General features: G+C 48.2%; 1 protein-coding gene across 5 annotated transcripts in view; it reads left to right on the forward strand.

The window, feature by feature from the left end:
- LOC121879636 (oxysterol-binding protein 1-like) overlaps positions 1–25799 on the forward strand; it is a 162256-nt gene that overhangs the window by 89350 nt on the left and 47107 nt on the right. For all 5 annotated transcript variants that reach the window (XM_042386308.1, XM_042386307.1, XM_042386304.1 and 2 more), the window contains one exon: positions 25102–25276. In XM_042386308.1, coding sequence (XP_042242242.1) covers positions 25102–25276 — 175 coding nt within the window. The remainder of the gene's footprint in view (positions 1–25101; positions 25277–25799) is intronic.

The following is a 25799-nucleotide window of genomic DNA, read 5'->3' on the forward strand; positions in this document are numbered from 1 at the left end:
GGGGAGGGGCGAGGGAACGTTTCTTGAAGGTCGAGAGAGAGAGAGAGAGATTGTTGGAATGAAGGAGAGAAGGAAAGAGGGGAGGAAGAAGAGGAGGGATAGCTTTATCAGGAGTGGGGTGTAAGAACGCCGGGTGGGTGGTGAGGACGCCGGGTGGGTGGGTGGGTGGGTGGTTGGTGGTACAGACGGTGGTGAGAACGGCGAGGGCGGTGAAAATCCGGATGGGTGGTGAGGACGCGGGCACGAGGGGGGCGGGGGGGCGTGTCTCCTGGTGGGGATTACTGTAATGTTCTGGTTAACTGGGAGAACTTGCATGAATGGAGTCACAAAGGAAACACTGAGGGTGGGCCCTTGGGACACGGGGGTGTTTCCCTTATCAACAGGAACACCCACAACAACAACATCAGGTGTTTTAAGTGATTACATATTAACGATCACAACACAGGTAATGTCAACACGAGTCTCAGGTGTTTTTATCAAGATATCAAAACACATCTTGGTGATAATTCTCAAGTTATCAGTAGATTACAAACACGATAATGGTGATCACTAAATAGGTTATAGATGTCTTTTTAAGATTACGAACACGATACAGTGATGACAGGTGATATAGTTATTGATAAAAGATGGATGTTATTTATAAGGTACAGTGATTACAGGTGTTTCAGGTATTAATGATGTGTTGCTCAGGTAAGTGTCACACAACAGCCTCGAGTGAAAGTGTACAGGTGAGGGAGGATAATGATAGGTGTTGAATGGTGGGCTTACGTGCGTGGTGATGGCGGCCGTGCACCCCCCCTCCTTGCACCCTTCCCAACCCCCCCTACCACCACTATATTATCCCAGGTTATATGCAAATATGGCTGGCTCGTGCACACATAAGTGGTCATGGCGGCCGCGTGTTCCTCTGTACCGTTTAATAACTCCGAGTCTGTGAGCCATAAAGGAGAAAATAAACCAAAGGCGGTTATTTGGTCGCCGCGGGAACCTGTTGTGGGCCACCATTACCATTTAGTGGCAGCGGCGAGCTGTGGCTGGCTGGTGGTGGTGTGGTGGGGAGATGGTCAGACACTGCTGTGGTGGTCAGCTGGGATGGGTGGTGAGAAAGACTCCCCGATGGTGGTTGACAGTGAAAACCAGCTGAGCCTCTCACTCACTCACTCAGGTAATTAAATTGCCGGTGAGTGGTGTGTGGACGAGGTTCTTGGGGGTGATATAATTGGGTTGACGAGTAGTTGGTGAACAAAGTGTTAAAGAAGTCAACCATACAGCTGGGGGAATGACGCGTCGGCTGTGTTGGTTGACGGGGGCTGGGGGAAGGAGATAAAGGAAGGGATGGAGGGAGAGGAAGTGGGGGGGAGGTAATGGAAAGGGAAGGGGAATTATGGGATGTGAGGGGAGGGTGATGCGGGGTAGGGGGGGGGGCACTGTGTCAAGGTGGTCAAGATATTACAAACCCACAGCCGGACGCCCGTTATAGTGACAACTCTATTTTCTTTATCACTTAACATGTTCTAACCTTCCTTCTCCTCCCCACTACCACCCTCTCCTCCACCCTCTCCTCCCCACTATCTCCACCCTCTCCTCCCCACTATCTCCACCCTCTCCCCCCCACTACCACCCTCTCCTCCCCACTACCACCCTCTCCTCCCCGCTGGTAAGGTGTTGACATTCAGCAGGTGAGGAAGTATTGACAGGTATGGGCGATTAATAAGTTAACTTGAGACGCGACAGCCAACAGACAGTAGTTAAGACGCTCTGTGTCATTCATCTCTCATTCAATTTAACCAGTAGCTGACGTCATTATCATTGTTGACATTTTGTGGTGGTGTGAACTTGATGTAAAGAAGACCCAACGTTTACCTAGACTACTAGTGAAGTAAAATACCGGTGGTGATCCCCTTGGCGATGATGGTGCAACGTCCTGACATATCACTGAGACGCTGCTGCCACCATCGCTAGGTTAGGTTAAGGTGTTTTAGTCCACAGGTGACATAAGCTGAGGTCCTAATTATCACGTGATCCTTATATAATTAACATATATCTCAGTCTGTGTGGAAGATAGTGGTGGCCCGTGTCATGAGGGGCAGCGGGAGTGTAACAGCGACGTGTGAGGTGGCGGTGACGTGTGTTGAGGATAAGTGAAGGTAAAATATTTCACTTCATTAGGCAGCCAGGTAGAGCAGGTAATGGTGGTGATGGGAGGTAATTAATTGAGTTACCGCCTCTCTTAAGTGTGTCATTAGAGAGAGAGAGAGATTGCGGCCTTGTTTGGGTGTAGAGGTGTGGATCATCGTCCCCCCAACTTCCCACCCTCTTTCTCCTCTCCCCTCCCACCTTTCTCCCTCCTCCTCCCTCCCTCCCTCCCTCCCTCCCTCCCTCCTACCACCTCACCTGTAGAGTACAGCATTTTGACCCCATTTACTTTGTTTACTCTGTGTGTGTGTTGAGCAGGTGCCAGCCAGGTGATGTACCCAGGTAGGTTAGGTTAGGTAACTCACGAGTGGTAAATACTTTGATACCGGCAGGGGGCAGCACGTGTTGGAGTGCAGTACACACCCTCACTGACACCTGTTGGTAGAGGGCCCAGCGCCACGCCCACCCGCCCGCCTTCACCAACCATCCAACCTCACCACTCATTCACCCTCCCTCACTATTCGTCCTTCTTCCCACCCTCACCACACCACCCTCACTACACACCCACACCACCCACCTACTGTATCTCATCCTCACTTCACCATAAGCCCCCTCTTCGTACACACACGTCACCAGACCAACTGTACTGCACTGTGTGTGAGGTGACCTTAGGGAGCTCCTCGATAACAGACTGTAGTGTTTTAACTCTTCTCGGTATTGTGGCTGAGGCTGTTTTAACCTTTGTAATGAGTTGACTTAGTGTTATGTATCATGTTGTAAAGTATGTGTCGTGGTTTATGTGTCATGTTGTAAAGTATGTGTCGTGGTTTATGTGTCATGTATGGTTGATGTGTCATTTTGTAAGGTTTATGTGTCATGTGTTAAGGTTTCTATAATTTGTTTAAAGTTTAATTAATGACTTTTTACCCATTTGAGTTTATAATTAGGAAAGAATACTGTATAATTAGACTGCTGGCCAGGTGTAGTTGTGCAGGTAAACATGCATCTATGAGTCTTAAGTTAATTAACGTGTTGACTAATGATTCTGTTTCTTTCCAGGTAAGTTACTTGTCCTGGTCCTCTGCAGCAGCTTGTGAGTAGCGCACACACACACACACACGCACACACACACACACACCCACACACACACACACACCCACACACACACACACCCACACACACACACCTGGCATCAATGGGCTCTCGTCTGTTCCTGGAAATACCTCATTAAGGAACCTCTGCCCTGGTCCTCTCTCTCACCTGCCCCTCAGCACGACACAATCCCTCACCTTAATTCCACCTGAGCTCACCTGAACTCTTCCAATTCCTCTCCTAATCTCTCTCTTCTCTTTCCTTTTTTATTCTCTCATCCCTTTTATCTTGTTGTTGTTGTGACTTTTGGGGAGTTATGGTTTATATAGTCATCGGACAAGAGGAGGAAGGAGGTATAGAGGAGAAAGAGGGAGGTATAGAGGAAGAGGATGAGTTGGAGAAGAGATAGAGGAGGAGGAAGAGAGAGAGTTTGTGGTGCTGGTAGTAGTAGTTGTGTTAATTGCTCTCCTATGCTACTAATGAAACTCTAATAAATTAATAAAAGAAAAGAAAAGGAACTTAATTAAATACTGAAAAAAACCCAAAACGAAATAAGATATATGATTGAAGACTTGAAACACAGATACTCCCTAACAGGTATACAGACACGTGGTGGAGGCAGGAAACAGTCAAGAGTAATTATATATAATGAGTTTGAATTCCTTTGGTGTTAAGGAGTATTGTAGTGTGTCCTTTGGTGGTGGTGAGGCGAGGAAGTCACTGTAGAGGTTATTACTACAGGTATATCGTTCTTGAGGTGTACAGGATAGCTACAGGTAAGTATACAGTGTGGTGGTGGTAGTGTTGGGGTTTCGAAGTTGGGATTATCTTGGAAGTGTGTGTGGGGGAGGGTGCCGTAAGAGCTGATTATATATGGTCCTCACTAGTGCCACCTTCTTCTCCCTTTACTTAAGCATCAGTGCCAGACAGTAGTGCCAGACTGGTCCACTCTTACGTCACAACACTCACCATCGTCCTCTTAATTAAAAACGTCCTTCCTCTCAACTCATTTACTCTTTAATTGGTAAGATTTATGTAAGTGACTTGTAAGACGTTGAGAATATTGTTGGAAGAGGGAAGGGAGAGATGAGGAGAGGGAAGGGAGGTGGAGAGGGAAGGAAGGAGGTGGAGGTAAGTGTGGTGTGGGGTGGTAAGGTGCTGGGGAGGGAGGGGTAAAGGTGGGGGTGAGGAGGGTAGTGGGATGGGGTGAGGAGGGTGGGGTGAGGAGGTAGTGGGGAGTAGGATAGGTCATTTTGTCGCTCACCTTGGCTTCTGCCTGAGTCCTGTATACGCCGCGCACACACACACACACACACACACACACACACACACAGGTATTAGCGGACCTTCATTGCGTGTGAGTCGTGACGGTGAAGATAATCCCACACAAGGTCACAGCAGGTATTAATATAAAGTGACCCACAGGTTAATTACAGTACAGGTATGACTACAGTGTCTGTAGCTTTGTATGTAAATTACGAATAAATAGTCATATCCGGTTTTCGCTATGTCGGAGCTCAAGTACTGGGAGTGATACAGTGAACCCGGAGCTCAAGTACTGGGAGTGATACAGTGAACCCGGAGCTCAAGTACTGGGAGTGATACAGTGAACCCGGAGCTCAAGTACTGGGAGGATACAAAACCGGAGCTCAAGTACTGGAGGATACAGTGAACCCGGAGCTCAAGTACTGGGAGTGATACAGTGAACCCGGAGCTCAAGTACTGGGAGTGATACAGTGAACCCTGGCCTTAAGACCACGAGTTAAGTGTTGATTGGCTGAAGTGACCAGACACAGTGATTAACAGTCTAATTAACTGTTAAAGGTTAATTTATCTTGAATGTTCGGTTAGTATACATTACCTTTGACAGCATTAGTGAGTGTCGTTAAGTTGTCGTGACAGTAGAAGGTAATTGTCATGCCTGTGTGTGTGTCACCTGTTCAGTCCTCACCTGTCTCTTCTTTTGGTCACCTGTGGTTGTTTGGGAGAGGGTTTGTTTATCACGGCCTTAACGTTATGCTATTAGGGGTTGGAACCTATGTATGTATGTATGTATGTATGTATGTATGTATGTATGTATGTATGTATGTATGTAAGTAAGTAATAATGATAATAATTAACGGTTTATTGAAGGAGCATGGCAGCTGGAAGGCTGAAAATACAGTTACATAATTGGGGAATGGGTCTCTTGATTTACAAATAATATACAAGTAACATAAGTGATACAAATATGATATATAATAACTAGGTATGTTTGTATGTATGTATGTGTGTATTTACTTGTATATGTGTATTTACGTGCGTATGTATGTATGTTTGCGTGTATGTACAGTATGTGTGTGTTGTAGAAGAGTTGTGGGGACGGTGGATTCGACCCCTGGGTATCGATCACAGAACCTGAAGGTCACCACATAGCCAACAGCACAAGAAGGCCGCCCAGGTGGTCACACGGGCATCTGATGGGGAGTGCAGGGGGGAGAGTTGAGGAAGACAAGGGTGAAGGTGGGAATAAGAGAGGTGTGAGGAAGGAAAGGTGATGAATTCATTGTAAAGTGTTGGAGGTGAGGCAGGGAGGAAGAGTGGCAGCTATTGTGTTGAGGAAGACACGGGATGTTGTCCAGGAAGAGGAGGAGGAAGACCAATACGGGAAGAGGAGGAGAAGGAAGGTGTAGGAGGAGGGTGTTGGAGAGGTGTGTAGGTGTAGCGAAGGAGGTAGAGGTAGATAAAGGCGCTACACACCACTATAGACACCCCTAACACCATATACCATAAACACACCACAGACTGGCCCCCAGCTCACCATACCTGGGCTACATCAACTCAGGTGTGTTTGTCTCTTAAATAAAAACATCACACCAGGTATTGTGTAAAAGAAACAACAGAATGTCACGTAATTATACCAGTTATATTTATTTCTAGACAAGGATACGAACCATAATAATGATAATAATAATAAAAACTGAAAAAAATCCTGTTAAGTGACCCTGAGTGTGTGGTGCTCACGGTGGCAGGGCTGTGTTAGAAGGTTGGGTATAGAGGTGTCTAATTCTTTAACCTCTTTCCCTCCTCCTCTCCTCCCTCTCCTTCCTCCCCCCCCTCCTCGATGCGTGCTGTCAGTATTAGTGTGTTGATGAGGGAGATGACAGCTCCTGACAGCCTCTTGACAAGCCTTGATGGTCAGAAGTAAGGGAAATGTTAGTGAAGGTGATAGTGATGAGGGTGTGTGGTGAGGTGTGTGTGGTGAGGGTGTGTGGTGAGGGTGTGTGGTGAGGTGTGGTGAGGTGTGTGTGGGGTGTGTGTGTGGTGAGGTGTGTGTGTGGTGTGTGGTGGTGTGTGGTGATGGTGTGTGTGGTGATGGTGTGTGTGGTGGGGGTGTGGTGATGGTGTGTGTGGTGATGGTGTGTGTGGTGATGGTGTGTGTGGTGAGGTGTATGTGGTGAGGTGTGATAGCGACAGTCGTTAGTTCCTACATTGCACACTTCACCGCCAGGAAATCGACACACCTGCGTCGCCGGAGCGTTATTTTTGCACCCGCGGTAATTGGTCATCTCCAGCCAATTAGTGGACAATTTCCTCAACTTTGGCCAGTGAGTTGAGGCTTGATGAAGGTCTCTGTTGCTGCCCCCTCCACCACCTCCCATCACCTCCACCATCCTCTTCATCTCACCACAATAACCTCCAACATCACCACCACTTTTCCCTCCCCACATCTGCCACGTGTACACAATCCCTCGCTGCTTGTCACCTGCTTGAACCTTGTGTGTGTGTGTGTCAGGGTAGCGTCGTCCCTCTGCCTTAGGCTCTCAGTGCATATTCCCCCGGTCGTCTCGTTCACAGTTTATGCCTCATCCTCCGAGGGCGTTTACTGTGTGTTAACTTTATCATTAACCCTGTTTCTGTGGCTGACGGAGTTGTGCTTGAGACCTTGGGGGGTAGGAGGGAGGTGGGGTGAGGACAGGGAGGTAGGGTGAAGGACAGGAGGGTGAGGACAGGGAGGTAGGGGTGAAGGACAGGGAGGTAGGGGTGAGGGACAGGGAGGTGGGGTGAGGGACAGGGAGGTAGGGTGAGGGACAGGGAGGTAGGGTGAAGGGACAGGGAGGTAGGGTGGGGACAGGGAGGTAGGGTGAGGTGGGGAGGTGGGTGGGGACAGGAGGGTGGGGTGAGGGACAGGGAGGTAGGGTGAGGGACAGGGATGGGGTGAGGGACAGGGAGGTAGGGTGAGGGACAGGAGGTGGGGTGGGGACAGGAGGTGGGGTGGGGACAGGGAGGCGGGAGGGGGACAGGGAGGTAGGGTGAGGGACGGGAGGCAGGAGGGGGGACAGGGAGGCAGGGTGAGGGACAGGGGCAGGAGGGGGACAGGGAGATAGGGTGAAGGACAGGGAGGCAGGAGGGAGGACAGGGAGGTAGGCTGGTAAGAATGACACGCTTCTTATCGTCGATGTTGTTGGTTTATAATGCATGACTAACCTTTAACTAACTCAGACGTTGTAATGGTGTAGTCAAGGTTAATATATACACTAAGGCTCAACAATGAAGAGTATTATGACGTGGTTTGGCCTCACCTGTAATGTTTGGCTCACCTGTAATGTTTGGCCTCACATGTTGTTTGGCCTCACCTGTAATGTTTGCCTCACCTGTTATGTTTGCCTCCCTGTTATGTGCCTCACCTGTTATGTTTGCCTCACCTGTTATGTTTGGCCTCACCTGTTATGTTTGGCCTCACCTGTTATGTTTGCCTCTGTTATGTTTGGCCTCACCTGTTATGTTTGGCCTCACCTGTTATGTTTGGCCTCACCTGTTATGTTTGGCCTCACCTGTTATGTTGGCCTCACCTGTTATGTTTGGCCTCACCTGTTGTTGGCCTCACCTGTTATGTTTGGCCTCACCTGTTATGTTGCCTCACCTGTATTTTGCCTCACCTGTTATGTTTGGCCTCACCTGTTATGTTTGGCCTCCTGTAGTGCACCTGTATGTTTGGCCTCACCTGTTATGTTTGGCCTCACCTGTTATTTGGCCTCACCTGTTGTTTGGCCTCACCTGTTATGTTTGGCCTCACCTGTTATGTTGGCCTCACCTGTTATGTTGGCCTCACCTGTTATCTTGGCCTCACCTGTTATGTTTGGCCTCACCTGTTATGTTTGACCTCACCTGTTATGTTTGGCCTCACCTGTTATGTTTGGCCTCACCTGTTATGTTTGGCCTCACCTGTTATGTTTGGCCTCACCTGTAATGTTGGCCTCACCTGTTATGTTTGGCCTCACCTGTTATGTTTGGCCTCACCTGTTATGTTTGACCTCACCTGTTATGTTTGGCCTCACCTGTTATGTTTGGCCTCACCTGTTATGTTTGGCCTCACCTGTTATGTTTGGCCTCACCTGTTATGTTTGGCCTCACCTGTTATGTTTGGCCTCACCTGTTATGTTTGGCCTCACCTGTTATGTTTGGCCTCACCTGTTATGTTGGCCTCACCTGTTATGTTTGGCCTCACCTGTTATGTTTGGCCTCACCTGTTATGTTTGGCCTCACCTGTTATGTTTGGCCTCACCTGTTATGTTGGCCTCACCTGTTATGTTTGGCCTCACCTGTTATGTTTGGCCTCACCTGTTATGTTTGGCCTCACCTGTTATGTTTGGCCTCACCTGTTATGTTTGGCCTCACCTGTTATGTTTGCCTCACCTGTTGTGTTTGCCCACCTGTTATGTTGCCTCACCTGTTATGTTGCCTCACCTGTATGTTTGACCTCACCTGTTATGTTTGACTCACCTGTTATGTTTGGCCTCACCTGTTATGTTTGGCCTCACCTGTATTTTGACCTCACCTGTTATGTTTGACCTCACCTGTTATGTTGGCCTCACCTGTTATGTTTGGCCTCACCTGTTATATTTGGCCTCACCTGTTATGTTTGGCCTCACCTGTGATATAAAGAAGCGTTGTTATCTGTGTTAGTGTTTGTCTGTATATCTCTGTGTATAATTTACTTTATGTATATATTTCACTCGCGGGGGGGAGGGAGGAGTCTTTATAGAACTGGTCCAAAAACTGGCAGACCTTGTAAGACGATAAGTGTGAAGGACGTGCTCACCTGACCACTGTTTTATACACCTGTGAAAAGACTTTTTGTTGTCACTTTATGGATAAAACTAAAAGAAAAATAACAAATCCGGGGGGTGTGTGTGTGTGTGTGTGTGTGTGTGTGTGTGTGTGTGTGTGTGTGTGTGTGTGTGTGTGTGTGTGTGTGTGTGTGTGTGTGTGTGTGTGTGTGTGTGTGTGTGTGTGTGTGTGTGTGTGTGTGTGTGTGTGTGCGTGTGTGTGCAGGAGATTCCCACATCTCGAAGACTTGTTATTATTATTACTACTACTGTACTACTACTACTACTACTACTACTTTAACGCAACCTTACAGTGTTGTGTTGCAAACAGTTTAGTTGGAGTAGATTGGACGTCCTCTGAGCTGAGAGGAAAGGGAGAGTGTAAGTAGTGGACCCTTCCTCCTTCATATCTCCCCCCCTCCCTCCCTCTACAACACCGATATTTTTAGCTGACAGGTTAAAGCGGGTGGTTCTTTATTGAATATTTTATAGTCTCTCTCTCTCTCTCTCCAGTAATGTTTACCGGGTGCTTGTAACTCTATCCTGAACTTGGCTTATGTGGAATGTGGAATAAAGGGCGAGTGTGATGGTGCGGGTGGTGGTGGTGAGTGAGGACGTTAGTTAGGGTGTTAGGTGTGGTGGTAGATGGTGGTGGTGATTGGTGGTAGTGAGTGGGGTGGTGGATGGTAGTGGTGCTTGGTGGTGGTGATTGGTGGTAGTGAGTAGGGGTGTTAGTGGTGGTGGTAGATGGTGGTGGTGCTTGTGGTGTGGTGATTGGTGGTAGTGAGTAGGGGTGTTAGTGGTGGTGGTAGATGGTGGTGGTGCTTGTGGTGGTGGTGATTGGTGGTAGTGAGTAGGGGTGTTAGTGGTGGTGGTAGATGGTGGTGGTGCTTGTGAGTGGTGGTGATTGGTGGTAGTGAGTAGGGGTGGTGGATGGTGGTGGTGCTTGTGAGTGGTGATTGGTGGTAGTGAGTAGGGGTGTTAGTGGTGGTGGTAGATGGTGGTGGTGCTTGTGGTGGTGGTGATTGGTGGTAGTGAGTAGGGGTGTTAGTGGTGGTGGTAGATGGTGGTGGTGCTTTGAGTGGTGGTGATTGGTGGTAGTGAGTAGGGGTGGTAGATGGTGGTGGTGCTTGTGAGTGGTGGTGATTGGTGGTAGTGAGTAGGGGTGGTAGATGGTAGTGGTGCTTGTGAGTGGTGGTGATTGGTGGTAGTGAGTAGGGGTGTTAGTGGTAGATGGTGGTGGTGAGTGAGGGTGTTGGTGGTGGTGAGTGGTGTTAGGTCTAGCGTGTTATACTCCCAATAAGAATCATCAGTATCAAGTGGTCGACCTGGCTCTCAACACCACATAATATATCACTGGCTTCTGTTGCCAAGTGTTACTTACCTCTGTTGCGTAATGCTCCCCATACCGCAGTGTACGCCGGCGACCTAACCTAACCTAACCAGCATCTAGTCTTAGTGGTTATTGGTGGGTCACTGTGGGTCTTATGGGCGGTGTAAGAGACTACCCCCATCGTCTTTCAGGTTAATTACAGGTAGGAGTCAACACACAGGTAAATTGTAAAGTTATACGTCACTCAGGTGTTGTCCTTTTAATTGAAGTGGATCACAACAAACCCCCCCCCCCGCCCCTTCATCTGTCTGAGCAGGTAATTATGGAGCTATACAGGTGAGCTGGTGTGGGTGGCATCGTCTGCTCCAACCTCTCTCCACGTTCCCAAGGGGAGAGAGAGAGAGAGAGAGCATAAACACCTTACAGTCCTACACTTAGTGGCTATGATGCAGACAGGTGTTAGTATGCAGACAGGGAGGACGCACGTGGGCTTAAGGAGACAGCATTACTTACGCTCTCTCTCTCTACACGTGGAGGTGATCAGGGCAAATACTCGCTTATGTTATTATGAATGGAGTCAAAGGTGCGAGTAAACACAGGTGCAATAATTCCCATGTGGTAACAAGGAAGACACAGGTGTTGTAAGTGTAATGAGAGAGAGAGGCCCTGGTGGTAGTGGTGGGGGCCCTCTAACCACTCCGGTATGGTCACCTCTCCCTCCCACTATTATTACCACAACCTGTTTCTCTCGTCCCATACCCCCAGGATCTCGCCTCCACTCCCTTAGTTTTTGTCCGCCTCTACAATATCCCCGCCTTACTGTTTTGTTGTTCTTTCTAGATGTATTGTCATGTTATAGTGTGTGTGTGTGTGTGTGTGTGTGTGTGTGTGATCATTAAGACGACCAGCTGAGGAAACATAGCAGTGCCGCCCTCTGAAAGTCAAACCTCAGCCAATGGGGGGGTGGACTGTATGACACGCGACCTCTGTTTGTTTCGTCAGTTCTCGGGGTCACTCTCCTCCACGAGGTAAAGATATTCTGCCACTTAGGTTTATATAAACGTTTCTTCTTTAGGGAACAAAGAAGGATGAATCAGCTTGGGGTTACGGAGCATTGGTTGACCATCCTACCACCACGACCTCTACCACCTCTACCACTACAGTCGCTTACCATGTATTTGTAACTGTTGGGGGGCTAGATAGTGTTAGTGTTCCTCTTGACCAGTGGACAACCATGGCTCACTCACCCACCCTGGCTGCCACCTAACTCGCCCTTGTGTCCCGCTTCCCCATATATGGTTGGGCAGGATATTGGTTGCCAAGGGGGACCTGCCGAAGCGTTTCTGCTGGTGTTAACTGTACCACCACCAGCAGGAGGGTTGTGTCTTGTTGATAATCCAGGGTAGTGAGGAGGTGGGTGGGCCGTCAGGTGTGAGGGCTGACTGGGTGAGGGGTGACAGGGTGTGTGGAGGGGGTGAGAGGGGTGGGGATGGCTCTCAGCAACACCACCTAGACAATGTTAGGAATGTTGTTTTGTGCGTACTGTCCCTCCCTCCCTCCCCTCCCACCCCACCCCCTCCCCTCCTACCCCCTCCCCCTCGTCCAGGATGCTGTCCAGTCCTCCCACCCACTGCTGGTACTACCCTCTACTGTCATCCCCCTGTGTGTGGTGTCAGGTGATGGTGTCAGTGTGTCAGATGGTGGTAGTGTCTGGTGGTGGTAGTGTCAGGTGATGGTGTCAAGTGGTGGTGGTGGTGGTGTCAGGTGATGGTGTCAGTGTGTCAAGTGGTGGTGGTGGTGGTGTCAGGTGATGGTGTCAGTGTGTCAAGTGGTGGTGGTGTCAGGTGATGGTGTCAGTGTGTCAGGTGGTGGTAGTGTGAAGTGTGTAGTGAGGGGTAAAAGAACTATTGATTGGGTCTACTGTAGGTGTGTGTGTGACCATGTGACTGCTGCAGGACCACGTTTAAGACTCGTGGGATGACTGTGTGTGAATTACTGTGTCGGCCACTAAGTAACACACACACACACACACACTACTCTAACTCTGATTTATTTTTTATGAGATTTTCGCCGTCTTAGTTCAGTACATAATGTGTTTGTGAGGCGAAGGTAGACTGAAGGGACTTGATTCACTGAGGAAGATGACGACGTACGTGTGTGTGTGTGTGTCTGTCTGTCTGTGGGACGGGTGAAAACTAGACAGGAGATCAAGATAAAGGTAAGGATAAGAATATTGACTTAACGAGGTCATCCTGAACAGCAAGGTGAGGAGAGTATCAAGAAGCAGTGTTAACCCAACCCCGAGTGTTTGTTGACCCTGGGTATAAACACTGGCTCAGGCTACTCTCTCTCTCTCTCTCTCTCTCTCTCTCATCATTATCAGCCTACTAGTGCGAGAACAATACAAGCTAAGAGTGCCAACTTATCAGTACAAGCCTAAGTGCCAAGCTAAGAGTGCCACCCCAACAATGCCAGCCTCACAGTGCCAGTCCAACAGGAAGTATTGATTATGTGAGGCTCGAAGCTCTTGTGAGTGGCGGCCATCGTCCTTACAGCTGTTGATAAGACGAGATAACGAGTAGACAATGCTGACCGTGTGTGTGTGTGTGTGTGTGTGTTGGCGTCACTGTTATGGTGGTGATGGCGTTTTGAGGGAGCGCCTGCAGTGTGCTTTCTCTTAAGGCTGTTGCCGATATTGTTAATTTTTATAGATTGTTGTGGAGTAGAGAAGGTGGTGGTGGTGTTGCCAGGGAGGGAGGGAGGGAGTGTAGGTGGCTGGCAACTGTGTGGTGTGGCAGCCACCCAGCCACTGTACCTCCCCTCTCTCACACCACTTGTTGCCTGGCCTGCCTCCTCCTCCTCTTCGTTTATCTTCTTTGATGATGAAATGTCACTGTCGCCGCCGCTGGTACTCTGGGCACTGTCGCCGCCGCCGCCGCTGGTGCTCTGGGTACTATCACCGGTAGTGACTCACTCTCCTACCGCCAGTGAGCGTCTGTCTCAGTGAGATGAAAATCATCAGTATTATCAGTTGAAGGTGTCGCCCCGCTTGGCCCGGAGGTAACTGTTGCTGCTCTGTCAGGGGCTAGTTCGAGGGTTGTGTGTGGGGAGGGGGGGGGGCATGTGTGGCGTGGCTTGCGAATTGACGATGCACGCCACGCCACGGCAGTAGTACCAGTTATATCTTGTAGTATCTAGAGACACTGTGGAAGGGAAGCCCAGTAAGGTTGTCTTGACGCACCGCCCGAGGTATTATTTTTAGCATCGACCACCGGAGGATGAGGTGGACTTTAATGGCGCCGACACCAGTTTCCAGGGTCTTTAAAGCCTCTTGTGGCGCACTGAACCTTTAGTACACTCTTCAAGAATCACGCGAGGCAAGATAAACAACCACTAAACCAACTTAATCCCATTTTTTTTTAATATTGATACGAAGAAAAAAAAACGAACAATTATGAACGACACTAAACTTTATTGAAGTAATTGTTATTTTGGAGCCGTGTTTGTATGACGTCACTACGGCGTTCGGGAGAGTTCATGAGCGGATTCGTAAGAGATTCATAAACAAACTTGATCAGCCATTGCAGGGTAAGTAGATCATGGGAGTGAGGGACAAGTCTTGATTATAGTGTAACGTTATCTCTCTCTCTCTCTCTCTCTCTCTCTCTCTCTCAGCTGGATGGAATATATAGAAACTAATTAAAAAAATACGTTACTTATTTTATGCATAAATGAATCGAGACTTGTGGTAAAGGACAAGAGGCGGTGTAACAGATGTGGAGGGGGGGTCTTTTTATAGTCCATCTTGGCAGTGTTGTTATGACGTTACTGACACACACACACACACACACACACAGTTCATGATTCCTCGACTATCGATGACTGACTCCCACAATACCTCCCCGCGGGTATAGTGTTCAGTCATCGTCCTTGGGGTGGATGTGGGCAGGAGGTTAGGTCTTGTTGGAAAGTGGTGTTGGAGAAAATGTTTATAATGGCGTCAGGCTTGTGGTATAAACACACACACACAACACGCGCACACACACACAACACGCGCACACACACACACACAACACGCACGCACACACACACACACACACACACACACAACACGCACACACACACACAACACGCGCACACACACACACAACACGCAACACGTACACGCAACACGTACACACAACACGCAACACGTACACACAACACACACACACACACACACACCATCTCGCCGTCTAGCACCGCACAACAAAACATACAATACAGCTTCCATTTATCACCTTAATCTATAAAGTAGACGAGTGAGTGACGTGACCTGGCTAGTGTGTACAGTAGATGATGGTGACTGACTGGCTTGTATACGTCTCTCTACACTCGGCAGTACAGTATAGTGGAGGTGAGGAAACTACACTCTATGTCCTCAGGCGTCACTTAACCCATCCTGAAGGACTCTAGGACTCTGAGGTGAAGTATGCCAAGGTTGCTGGCGTAGTCCTCAGATTCCTCCTCCTAATCCGTTAGCTGAGGACGCCACTGTATTGTTGACCTCATCTGTTGACGGCCACAGGTACACAGTATCACCTGTCGACATGTAAACACCTTTAGATCTAATGGATGAATCAGTATAAGGGAATATAGTTTTTTTTTTAATAGATGGGATAAGAATTGTTTTTCATTTATTGGGTTAACTTTGTGGTTTATCGGATAATATATGAGATGCTGGCAAGGAAAGGGTGTGGGGGGGGGTTATAATGTTGTGGTTGTTGATGGTGGCTGTTGTAGTTGCTGTGGTTGTTGAAGATGTTGCATTATACTTCCTGCAGGTGTGTGTCCTCTGGGTTGACCTTGTACTCAGTAGTGGTGGTGAGGAGTGAACCAAGTGACTATATTGTAGTTGGTTGAGGGAAGGATGTGACGTGTCTAATGGTCGTACTCTCTGTGGTGGTTGTTTAGTGTGTGTCTGTTTTCCTGTGTTAAGTGAGTTACCCCCCCTAACCTGACCTAACCTAACCTAACCTTAATTAACTTAATACAACTTAACCTAACCTAACGTATCTTGTATTAATGTGACGACTTACAGTTAATAAGAGTATAAAGAAAAGACTGGCATATACTGTTGGTAATAGTGTGACTTAAGCTTTTATTATTATGAAAGAATATAGACATTACTCATACACGATAAAGAAGTACTTACCGTATGGGAGAGGTAACTTGGTACTTACCTACTTACCTGTCAGCAATACCTGGGTACCTACTATCCCCCCCACCGAGCCGTGACTACTGCCCTAGACTATTACTATCACCATACTAATGACTGTTGACAGCCCAGGTGTACTGAACCGTGAGAGAGAACACACACACACACACACGCGATGGTAGTGTTAATTATAATAGAGGGGGGGGGGGTTAGAACCATCTGTCAAGTTGATATTAATATTACCATAATTAAACTGGACCCAAACTCTGTCGGTATATATAAAAGTTGTTAATTACATTATACTTGTATCAGCACTAAAGGTTAACTTTCACGGAAGTCTGTATTTAATGTTGTAGTTATAATGTGTTGTTAATAACCTCCGTTGTGATGAGTGTTGTAGTGATGAAAAGTTATAGTAATAGTAATAAAAATATTTTGTTGTGATTTGTGTTGTAGTGGAGTTGTAAGAAGTGAACAATTATCCCCGGGTGTGTTATTACCCGGGTGTTGACTGTAGCGATGACCTGGGCGAGGTGTGTCGTTCGTGTGTTAAGAGGAGCAGTCCAACACACTCATGGTCTTGGCTGCTTCCCTGACCACGTGTGTGTGTGTGTGTGTGTGTGTGTGTGTGTGTGTGTGTGTGTGTAAAGACTTAAGTAGGTGCCACATGATGTTCGTTTCTCTGCCTGTTGGAGCTCTGGCACTGGCTGCTACTTCCCGGCACTGTGCCATCTGTCGCGTCCTTGTCGATTCTCTCCCTCCTCCCCTCCAACACACCTGGCTCCCTCTTTCACTTCATCTCCTCCCTCCCGCCCTCCGTCCACCTCACCTCTTCTCCATCCCCCTCTCCTCCTTCCTCCTCACCTCATCTATCCTCCTTCCTTCCTTCCTTATCTCTACCTCCCTCCCTGTTCTCCTTCACACTGCTCTTGGCCTCCCAGTGTTCCCTCCCCTTCGCCATCTGCCTCCTACCTGCCACACCTGGGATACCTTCACTCTCCACCTTAGTGGTCACCTTCACTACACCTGATTCCTGCCCTCCCCCCAATTCTCCTCCTCCTTCCTCCTTCCACCTCCTCCTCCTCTTCCTCCTCTCTCCTCTTATCCTTTTTTTCTTCCCCACATTCTTTTTTCACTTTTTTCCGATTCCTTTCGATTTTCTGATTTTATCCTCCCGTCCTCCTCCTGTACTCCTCTTCCTCCACCTATCCTCAGGCTAGTGCAGCAGCTGTAGATTGATTATTATTGGTTAGTTACACACAGGTGGGGAGCTTATTGTGGCGGCACGTACAGGGGGCGCTTCCCTGGGGCTGGAGGGGAGGGGGGGGGCCTTCCTTGGGGCTGGAGAGGAGGGGGCCTGGGCTGGAGAGGAGGGGGGGGCCTTCCTTGGGGCTAGTGGGGGCTTCTGCAACAACAGTGAAGGTGGATGAGTAGTACACACACACACACGCACACACGCACGGTATGCTGGTAGTATAGTTTACATAGTGACATGTATGCTCGACTGGGTATGTTGTAACAGTCATACACCTTATGTACCGGGTGTATGACATGACACTGTATGACATGACACTGTATGACATAACAGTCCTCAAACATCATCATCATCATCTCAGGTGTTAATGGTGTCATGTGGCGGGTGACACAGACTGACACACCGGGAGTGACATAGTTTAGTTTAGGTTAAGTGTTGGTGTAGGTCAGGGGAGAGGTGAGGTGTAGAGTGCCAGTGGAGGAAGAAGAGAGGTAATATGATCTGTGGCACCCACTTGACACAACAGACTGTATTGATTCACTGGTGTCTGTTGATTCTCTGTTGTCTCTTGTTGATTCTCTGTTGTCTCTTGTTGATTCTCTGTTGTCTGTTGATTCTCTGTTGTCTCTTGATTCTCTGTTGTCTCTTGTTGATTCTCTGTTGTCTGTTGATTCTCTGTTGTCTCTTGTTGATTCTCTCTTTCAAGTCTCGTGACGGGCCTCATAGTCACACCTCAGACAGTCATCAGTAACAGGATTACAGACAGACAGACAGACAGACAGTGTACCGGTGGTGACTTGTATATTGAGGTGTGTTGTGTGCGCGGGTTCATATACATAGTCCAGTGTGTGGCGGTCAAGAAGATGGAATTAGCCCGGTGGTGACTTGTATATTGAGGTGTGTTGTGTGCGCGGGTTCATATACATAGTCCAGTGTGTGGCGGTCAAGAAGATGGAATTAGCCTCAATTGGTGGGTTGGGAAAGGGGTAGGTTGGGGGTGGAGGGGTGGGTCGGGGATGGAGGGTGGGTCCGGGGGTGGAGGGTGGAGTCGGGGATGGAGGGTGGGGAGTGGAAGGAAAGGAGGGGAGAGGAGAATAGAGGAAGGGAGATAGAAAAGGAAAAGAGAAAGAAGGGTGGGGGGGGGTTGTTGGGTTTATTGAATCGGTATAATATTTTAAAGTTTGGTCTGGTTGTAGTATTTGTGTTGTGTTTATAAGTGACGAATTCATAGAGCAGTTATTGATGTTGTGAAGCTTCTATTTAACGGACTATATATAAAGGAAAATCCGTTATATCGATAGTCCGTTAGATATGAAACTCCAGTCTAATGGATTATATGGAGAGAAGAGTACGTTATATGGAGGGTCCAGTGTACGTGGTGTGGTGTGTGGTCGTCCGTGGTGGTGCTTCAATGATTCACACCACGATGACGTCAGAGAGAGAGAGAGAGAGAGAGAGGGGGGGGAGGAGGAGGAGCGTTAAGTGTCAAATACTTGTTAAGCCTTGAGGGGCAGGTCGGCCTTGTTGCATTCTTCTGTGTGTCCCCGAGTTAGTAGTTGGTGTGGTAGTAGGTGGTGATGGTGGTAGTGTGGTGGTGGTTGTGTGGTGGTGAGCTGGGAGAAGTGGGGAATGGAGAGGGGGAGTAGTACCTAACTTTACCTTATTGTGATCAAGATATGCCTCCCCTCTCAGCCTCCTACCTCCCTCCCTCCCTCTCCTCCCTCCCTCCCTCTCCCCCCCTCCCTCCCTCTTCCCTCTCTTCCCTCCTCCTCCTCCTCCCCTCTGCCTCTTTCTCCCTCTTCCCTCCTCTTCCCTCCTCCCCTCCCTCCCTCTTCCCTCCTCCCTCCCTCTTCCCTCCCTCCCTCTTCCTCCCTCCCTCCTCTTCCTCCCCTCCCTCCCTCTTGATCCCTCCTCCCTCCCTCCCTCCCTCCCTCCCTCCTCCCTCCCTCCTCCCCTCCCCTCCCCTCCCCTCCCTCCCCACCCCTCCCTCCTCCCTCCCTCCCTCCCTCCCTCCCTCCCTCTTTCTCCTCCCTCTCCCTCCCCTCCCTCCCTTCCCCTCTCCCTCCCCTCTCCCTCCTTCCCTCTCTCTCCTCTCCCCTCCTCTCTCCCTCTCCTCTCTCCCTCTCGTACAGCTCGGCCACCTCATACAGGGAGGCTCGTGGGGCGGGTCAGTGTACAGTACGTAACAAGAAGTTGATTTGTTGATGATAGACCACGAGATTGTGACCAGGTCCTCCTCCGTCTGCCGCCCTGACGAAGGACGAGAAGAGGTGATGGTGGTGTTGTGGGAGTGTTGCTGGTGTGTTGTGTTTGGGTGTTGTTGGTGTCATGTGAGTGTTGCTGCTGTTGTTGTTTCGAGTGTGGTTGGTGTTGTGAGTGTATTAGACTACTTTGCTGTAAGACTATAACGTAAGCCGTGACAGGTAGAGTTATACCGTATGACTTATTGCGACAGTTTGGACCGTGACAGGCTGAGTGGACAAGAAGGAACAGCCGGGTAACTCGTTTGTCATAATACCTCAGGCCAGACTGATGTGCTCACCCTCTACCTTCTCCCCCCCCTCCCTTCTCTCCTCCTCTTTCTCTGTTCCTCCTCCTCTACTCCTCCTCCTCCTCTTCTACTACTCCTCCTCCTCCTCCTCCCTCTCTCCCCTCCTCCCTCCTCTCCTCTCCTCCTCTCCTCCTCCCTCCTCTCTTCTCCTCCTCCTCCTCCTCTCTTATCCTCTTCCCTCCTCTCCTCTACTCCTCCTCCCTCCTCTCCTCTTCCACTCTTCCCCCCATCCCTTGTTCGTCCTCCCTTGTCTTCCCCTCCCTCTTCCATCCTTATACACCTCCTTTCATTCGTCCATCCCCCTCTCCTCCTCTAAACCCCCCTTCTATTCTTCCTCCAGTCACTTGTATAAGACTGGGGCTCGTGTGCAATGTTTACACACGTTTCACAAGAGTTCACCTGCACGAATAATCTTTACCTGAGAAACTAAAATAAATAAGTAGATGAACGCAGTTCCAGTTTATATAATAATAGTAATAGTAATAATTATTATTATTATTATTATTATTATTATTATTATTATTATTATTATTATTATTATTATTATTATTATATATCGCGTTATTCGTTATATTAAATTTTTTTGTTCCCTTGAATTTTATGAACAAGTGTGTGTGCGTGCTGGAGTGTCGTAGTTAATGAAATAAACTTATATGAAAGTGAGTGAGTGAGTGAGTGTTTGTGTGTGTGTGTGTGTGTGTTTTATATATATATATATATATATATATATATATATATATATATATATATATATATATATATATATATATATATATATATATATATATATATATATTACACACACACACACACACTACATGAAGGAGAGTGAGAGAAAAAGGAAATAGAGGAGGATGGAGAAAGAGTAGAGAAAAAAGGATGGGGTTTTTAGCCTGGGGGGGGGGGTGGTAATCAGCCATATCCTTGATATCAGTCGTTCCTTTGTGACATTATATTGCGAATCAGTCAGCACTATAAACGCTTTCCCTGGCTGACTGACCCCCTGAGAGTTTTTTTAATCCACGAGGTCTTCACTGCACCCCCCCCCAGCCTTCCTCAGTAACGCAGCTTGAGATCGATAGTCTTGTGTTATCTATTGGTTGATTATTTCCATCTCCTCTTTCTTCCTCTTCCTGCCTTTTCTTCTTTCCTCTTCTTCCCTCTTCCTTATACCTCCTTCTCTTTCTTTCCTTCTTCCTCTTTCTCTTTCCTTCCTTCTTCCCTCTATCTCCTCCCTACTCCTCCTTCTTCTTCCTCCCTTCTTCTCCTTCCTCTTCCTCCCCTCTCTCTTCCTCCTCCTCCTCCTCCTCCTCCTCCTCCTCCTCCTCCTCCTCCTCCTCCTCCTTCTCCTCCCCCGTCCTCCTTCTCCTTCCTCCTCCTCCTCCTCCCTCCACCCCTCCTCCTCCTCCTCCTCCTCCTTCTCCTCCCCCGTCCTCCTCCTTCCTCCTCCTCCTCCTCCTCCTCCTCTCTCTTCCTCCCCTCCCTCTTCCCTCCCCCCCTCGCCCTGTCTCTCTCCAAATTCCTTGTGTTAGTATTACGAGAGTGTGTTGGAGTCTGTCAGTGAGTGATATGGCAATATGTGTAGCGCCGCCAACCTCCCAGGGGAGAAGGAGAGGGGTATAAAGGGAAGAAGATAGAGAGTGTGAGGTGATGATAGGAGGTGGAGAGAAATATGAGGAGGAGGAAGGAAGGTGAGGTTTAAGAGAAGATAGAGTGTGAGGGTGATGATAAGGAGGTGGAGAGGAGGGAGAGGAAGGAGGAGAGAGATTTAAGGGAGAAGATAGGTGAGGGTGATGATAAGGAGGTGGAGAGAGTGTATGAGAGGAGGGAGAGGAAGGTGAGGATTTAAGGGAGAGATAGAGTGTGGGGAGCAGTGATGATAGAGGAGGTGGAGGAGAGTATCGAGGGAGGAGAGAAGGAAGGAGAGGGTATAAGGGAGAAGATAGAGTGTGAGGGTGATGATAAGGAGGTGGAGGAGAGTATGAGGGAGGGAGGGAGAGGAAGGTGAGGGTATAAGGGAGGGAGGAAAGATGAGGGTTTAAGGGAGAGAGAGAGGTGCGGGTTTAAGGAAGGGAGGAAAGAGAGAGGGTGAGGGTGTGTAAGGGGGGAGAGGGAGTGTGTGAGAGGTGACCCTGGCAGTGAGAGTGACAGAAGGGAGAGACACGTGAGAGTGGGTGCCCAGCAACGCCCCTTCACACCCCCCCCCTCGGGCCAGGTGATCGCCTCCCGTAATAACTATGAGACGGACAGGTGACTCAGGTGTTTTGCTCTCTGACACACTCTTGCAGGTGACGCTCTCCCTCCCTCCCTGCTTATCCCGACCCCTCACCGCCGTCCAGGGTCACCTCACACCCCTAAGTCTCAAGGTGTGGTATAAAAGGACGTGTGGCGCCACCTATTAGCCCACCGTCCGTCCGTCAGTCATCTCGTAATGCGTCGCTCCATAACGTGTGTCGGTTTCTTGTCACGTAAGTTGGTGTTTAAGCTGGTGAAGAGGCTCATAGAGGGAGGTGTTAGTTACCCCCGCCAGGTGTGAGGGGGGTGGGTAGGTGGGTATAATGAATGGTTGAGTCAGGGGAGGTGGTTAGGATTGATGGATGGGTAGGGTGGGTGAGAGGGGAGGAAACATTGGTAAATATTTGTGAGGGGGAGACATAGGTGGGGGGAACACCTTGTTATGTAGGTTACTTACATACACTCGAGGTTACACAAGACGACCTCTCCACCACCACCTGCTGCTGTTGAATGGGTGAAGGTTTCTTGGCACCTTCACCTCTTTCTCCCTCCCCTCTCACCTTCCTCTCCCTTTTGTACCCTTCCTCTCCCTCATCTCTCACCTTCCTCTCCTTCTTGTACCCTTCCCTCAACCCTCTCTCTGGTACCTCTCCTTCTTTTATACTTCTATACCTCCCTCTCCCTCCCTCCCTCTCATACTCCCACCACGGAGGAGATGGAGGAGGAGGAGGAAGAGATGGAGGAGGTGGCTGATGTGGGTTAAGTAAACAAGAGAATGTCGCCGTCGACCTCCTTCAGATGACAGCCAAGTTCATGACCTTATTGTTCCCCTCACCTCCTCCTTCACCACTCGACGGTCGCACTTGAAGGTCACACACGAAGGTCCTACTCACCTGACTGTGGTTAAGTTAGGTTACGTCAGGATGTCGTTATGAATGCCGTATTGATTTGCACTCACGATAGCCCTCCCACCCCTACTCTCCAACCTCCCCCACCACCCCCGCCTCCACACTGTTACCTGGTGTGTTCTAGTCTTTGTGCCGGGAGAAGAGATGCTCCTTGTGGTGATCAGACAGTCATCTCTCTCTCTCTCTCTCTCTCTCTCTCTCTCTCTCTCTCTCTCTCTGTTCAGAAGCGTGGTATACACAGACTGCCAGCCAGCCAGAGTCGTGAAACGGTCGCCAGTAGCGGTAAGAATTGTGTGTGTAAAAAGAAGAAGAAATTAAGGCCAATATATGTGAGAAGGAAGGGTGTAAGGGAGGGGGAGGAAGAGGTGGGGGGAGGAGAAAGAAGAAGAGGAACAGGAAGGAGGAGATGGAAGAGACGAGGGAGAGAGGCAGCAAGGGAGGGAAAACGAGAAGGGGTGTAAGGTAGGGAGATAGCCAGGGTGCCAGGTAGTGAGGAAGGGAGGTGAGAGAAGCAATGGGGTGTAAAGATGTGTTGGGGAGTGTATTTATGGGCGGTGTGTGGGGGGCACTCGCTGGTTCCTGCTCTGGGCGTGACTGTTGGCACTCAAGGTAGAGATCTGGGATGGATGGAGGGATCTGTTCCTTCCTTCCTGGAGGATTGTTGATATCACCCTGACCTGGTCCCCCCCCCGTCTCCCTATATGCCTTCCTCACACCTGCCCCTCTCTCTCTCTCTCTCTCTCCCCAGTGTCTAGGTCATGCACGCTTTCACACCTCCCCTGCCTCATTCTCTCTCCCTCTGTCACCCCCCTCCCCACTGTTTATCTCCTCCTTCTTGATCTTATCTTATCATCTAGCCTCTCCCGCCCTTCTCCTCCACCGTTATTTTTATCTCTCTCACCGACCAACGTTTCTCACGGCGTGTGTGTGTGTGTGCTGCTGACCTGACCTGACCCTGACCTACCTCCAGTTAATCCTCTTCCTCTTAAAAAAAGTCTTCCGGTGACACACACACACACACACACACACACACACACACACACACACACACACCTTGAACCCTTGATATGGCCACTTAGTCAGTATCGTGTGTCCCTCAGTCATGGTCGTTTAACGTGTTTGGTGGCTGAGAAAATGAAAGATGATGATCGTGTGTGACATTCTTTATTATAGGTGTGATGCCAAGTGTCCCCCCCCCCCTCACAACACACAGGTAGAGGGGTGAGGGGTAGTGGACGGGGCTGGAGAGAAGCTTGGGGGGGGAATAAATGGATATCTCCTGGCACAACAATGGCATTTTAGTCTTAAATATTTATAAATGTTAACCTTTCAAGTCTTTTCTAATTATATCTCATTAACCTCTAAACCTACTCAGTGTTACAAAGAGTGTAATATCATTATAGTAGACGGCAGGTGAGTCTCGTTGTCACCCCACGTCGCTTGTGTCGGCATTCAGTCGTGTACACCTGAGAAACTTCCTATGACGGCACCTTTATAATAAGTGAAATGTGGATGGTGGTCGCCGTAGACTTTATGGTTGTTGGTCGTTGTCTTCTCGTATCCTCCCTCCATCTCTCCTTCATTTTCTCTCCTCCTCAAGTAATTAGTGTTAATTAATGAGCTTTGAAATAATTTAATACGTACTGAATATTTAAAATGCAAATTATGTTGTTCCCGTGTTTTATATCGTCCTTATATACATTTTCTCTTCTCAAATATTGACTGTCTTTAAGCTTTAAACACATTAGTTTCCAGAGAAGCTTTTTATAGTGAAGATAATAATTAAAATCATACAGAATACTGCACATTGTAAGAAACACTGTAATTGTTACAGCATTAGTAATTCTGTAAATAAAAAACGAGTTCCAGTACAATACAGTAACGGTAATCGCGTGTCAGGGTAGTGTGTACTGTATTAATGAAGGCAATATGTTTCACTGTTCAACATCTCACTAACATATGAACTTTGATGTCCAGTAATGGTGTAAATATGTCCAACAGTCTTCTACATTTTTTGTCCAGGTAATGAGAAGAGTCTCACTCTGAACTTTATAAATACTACACATGAAAGAAGAAATACAGTGACCACCTTCAAAAGAATATTTATACCTGTAATTTAATTTTGATTAGGAAAATTGCTATTAATTACTAGAGATTAACCCGTTGAAATTAAAGTCTTAATTAACTGAAAGAGAAATACCTGTAATCACTAACTCTCAAAAGGGGTAAAAAAAAGTGTTATATATGAATTGCATTTAATATTTAACAATGAAACAATGTATTAATTGAGTTATTACACCTGCAGGCCTGTAACGACTACGTTGAGGTGAGCAGCACTGCAGGGCGCAAATGGCAGCGACTTCTGCAGCATGAACGAGACCAGCGGGTGAGGCTGGAAGATATGGTGGAGCAGCTAGCCCGCCAACATTCCCATCTTGAGCAGGAGGCCAAGGAGCAGATGAACCAGGCCATGCCACCTGGTGAGTCGAGTCAGAGGTCCTTGTGTCCTCGCAGCTAAGTTAAGAGAGCCAGTGGTGGAGCTTGATCTAACACCAAATACTATACAGTTAAAATTCAATGTAATGCCGGTGAACTTCTACTGTTATGCTGTGTTATTTACATTTTAAGGCAGAAATCCCTCAATGTTTTTATATATTTTGAACGTAGAGAACTTGTAAGTGCTGTACAAAGTTGTATCTCGTTGTCTAGGGTCATGTGATGTGTACAAAGAGAATTTATGGCTTGAAATACTTACAAGTTCTTTAAGATGAAACATTTATGTAAATTAACACTTCTCATTGAATGTCTTTGTATATTTTTTGTATACCATTATTAAAAATAGGATTTATCATTATATTGTGTTATATAAACCACTTACTAATATTATGGCTCCGTAGAATCAGAATAATTGCTGTCTTATCATGAAGTCAAAAGTGTATAGGTGTGGTGAGGTCTGCTGGGGTGAGGCTCAGCATACTGTATCATACAAGAGTTATGTGTAAG

Source organism: Homarus americanus, unplaced genomic scaffold, assembly GCF_018991925.1.
Source record: "Homarus americanus isolate GMGI-L3 unplaced genomic scaffold, GMGI_Hamer_2.0 scaffold47790, whole genome shotgun sequence".
NCBI lineage: Eukaryota > Metazoa > Arthropoda > Malacostraca > Decapoda > Nephropidae > Homarus > Homarus americanus.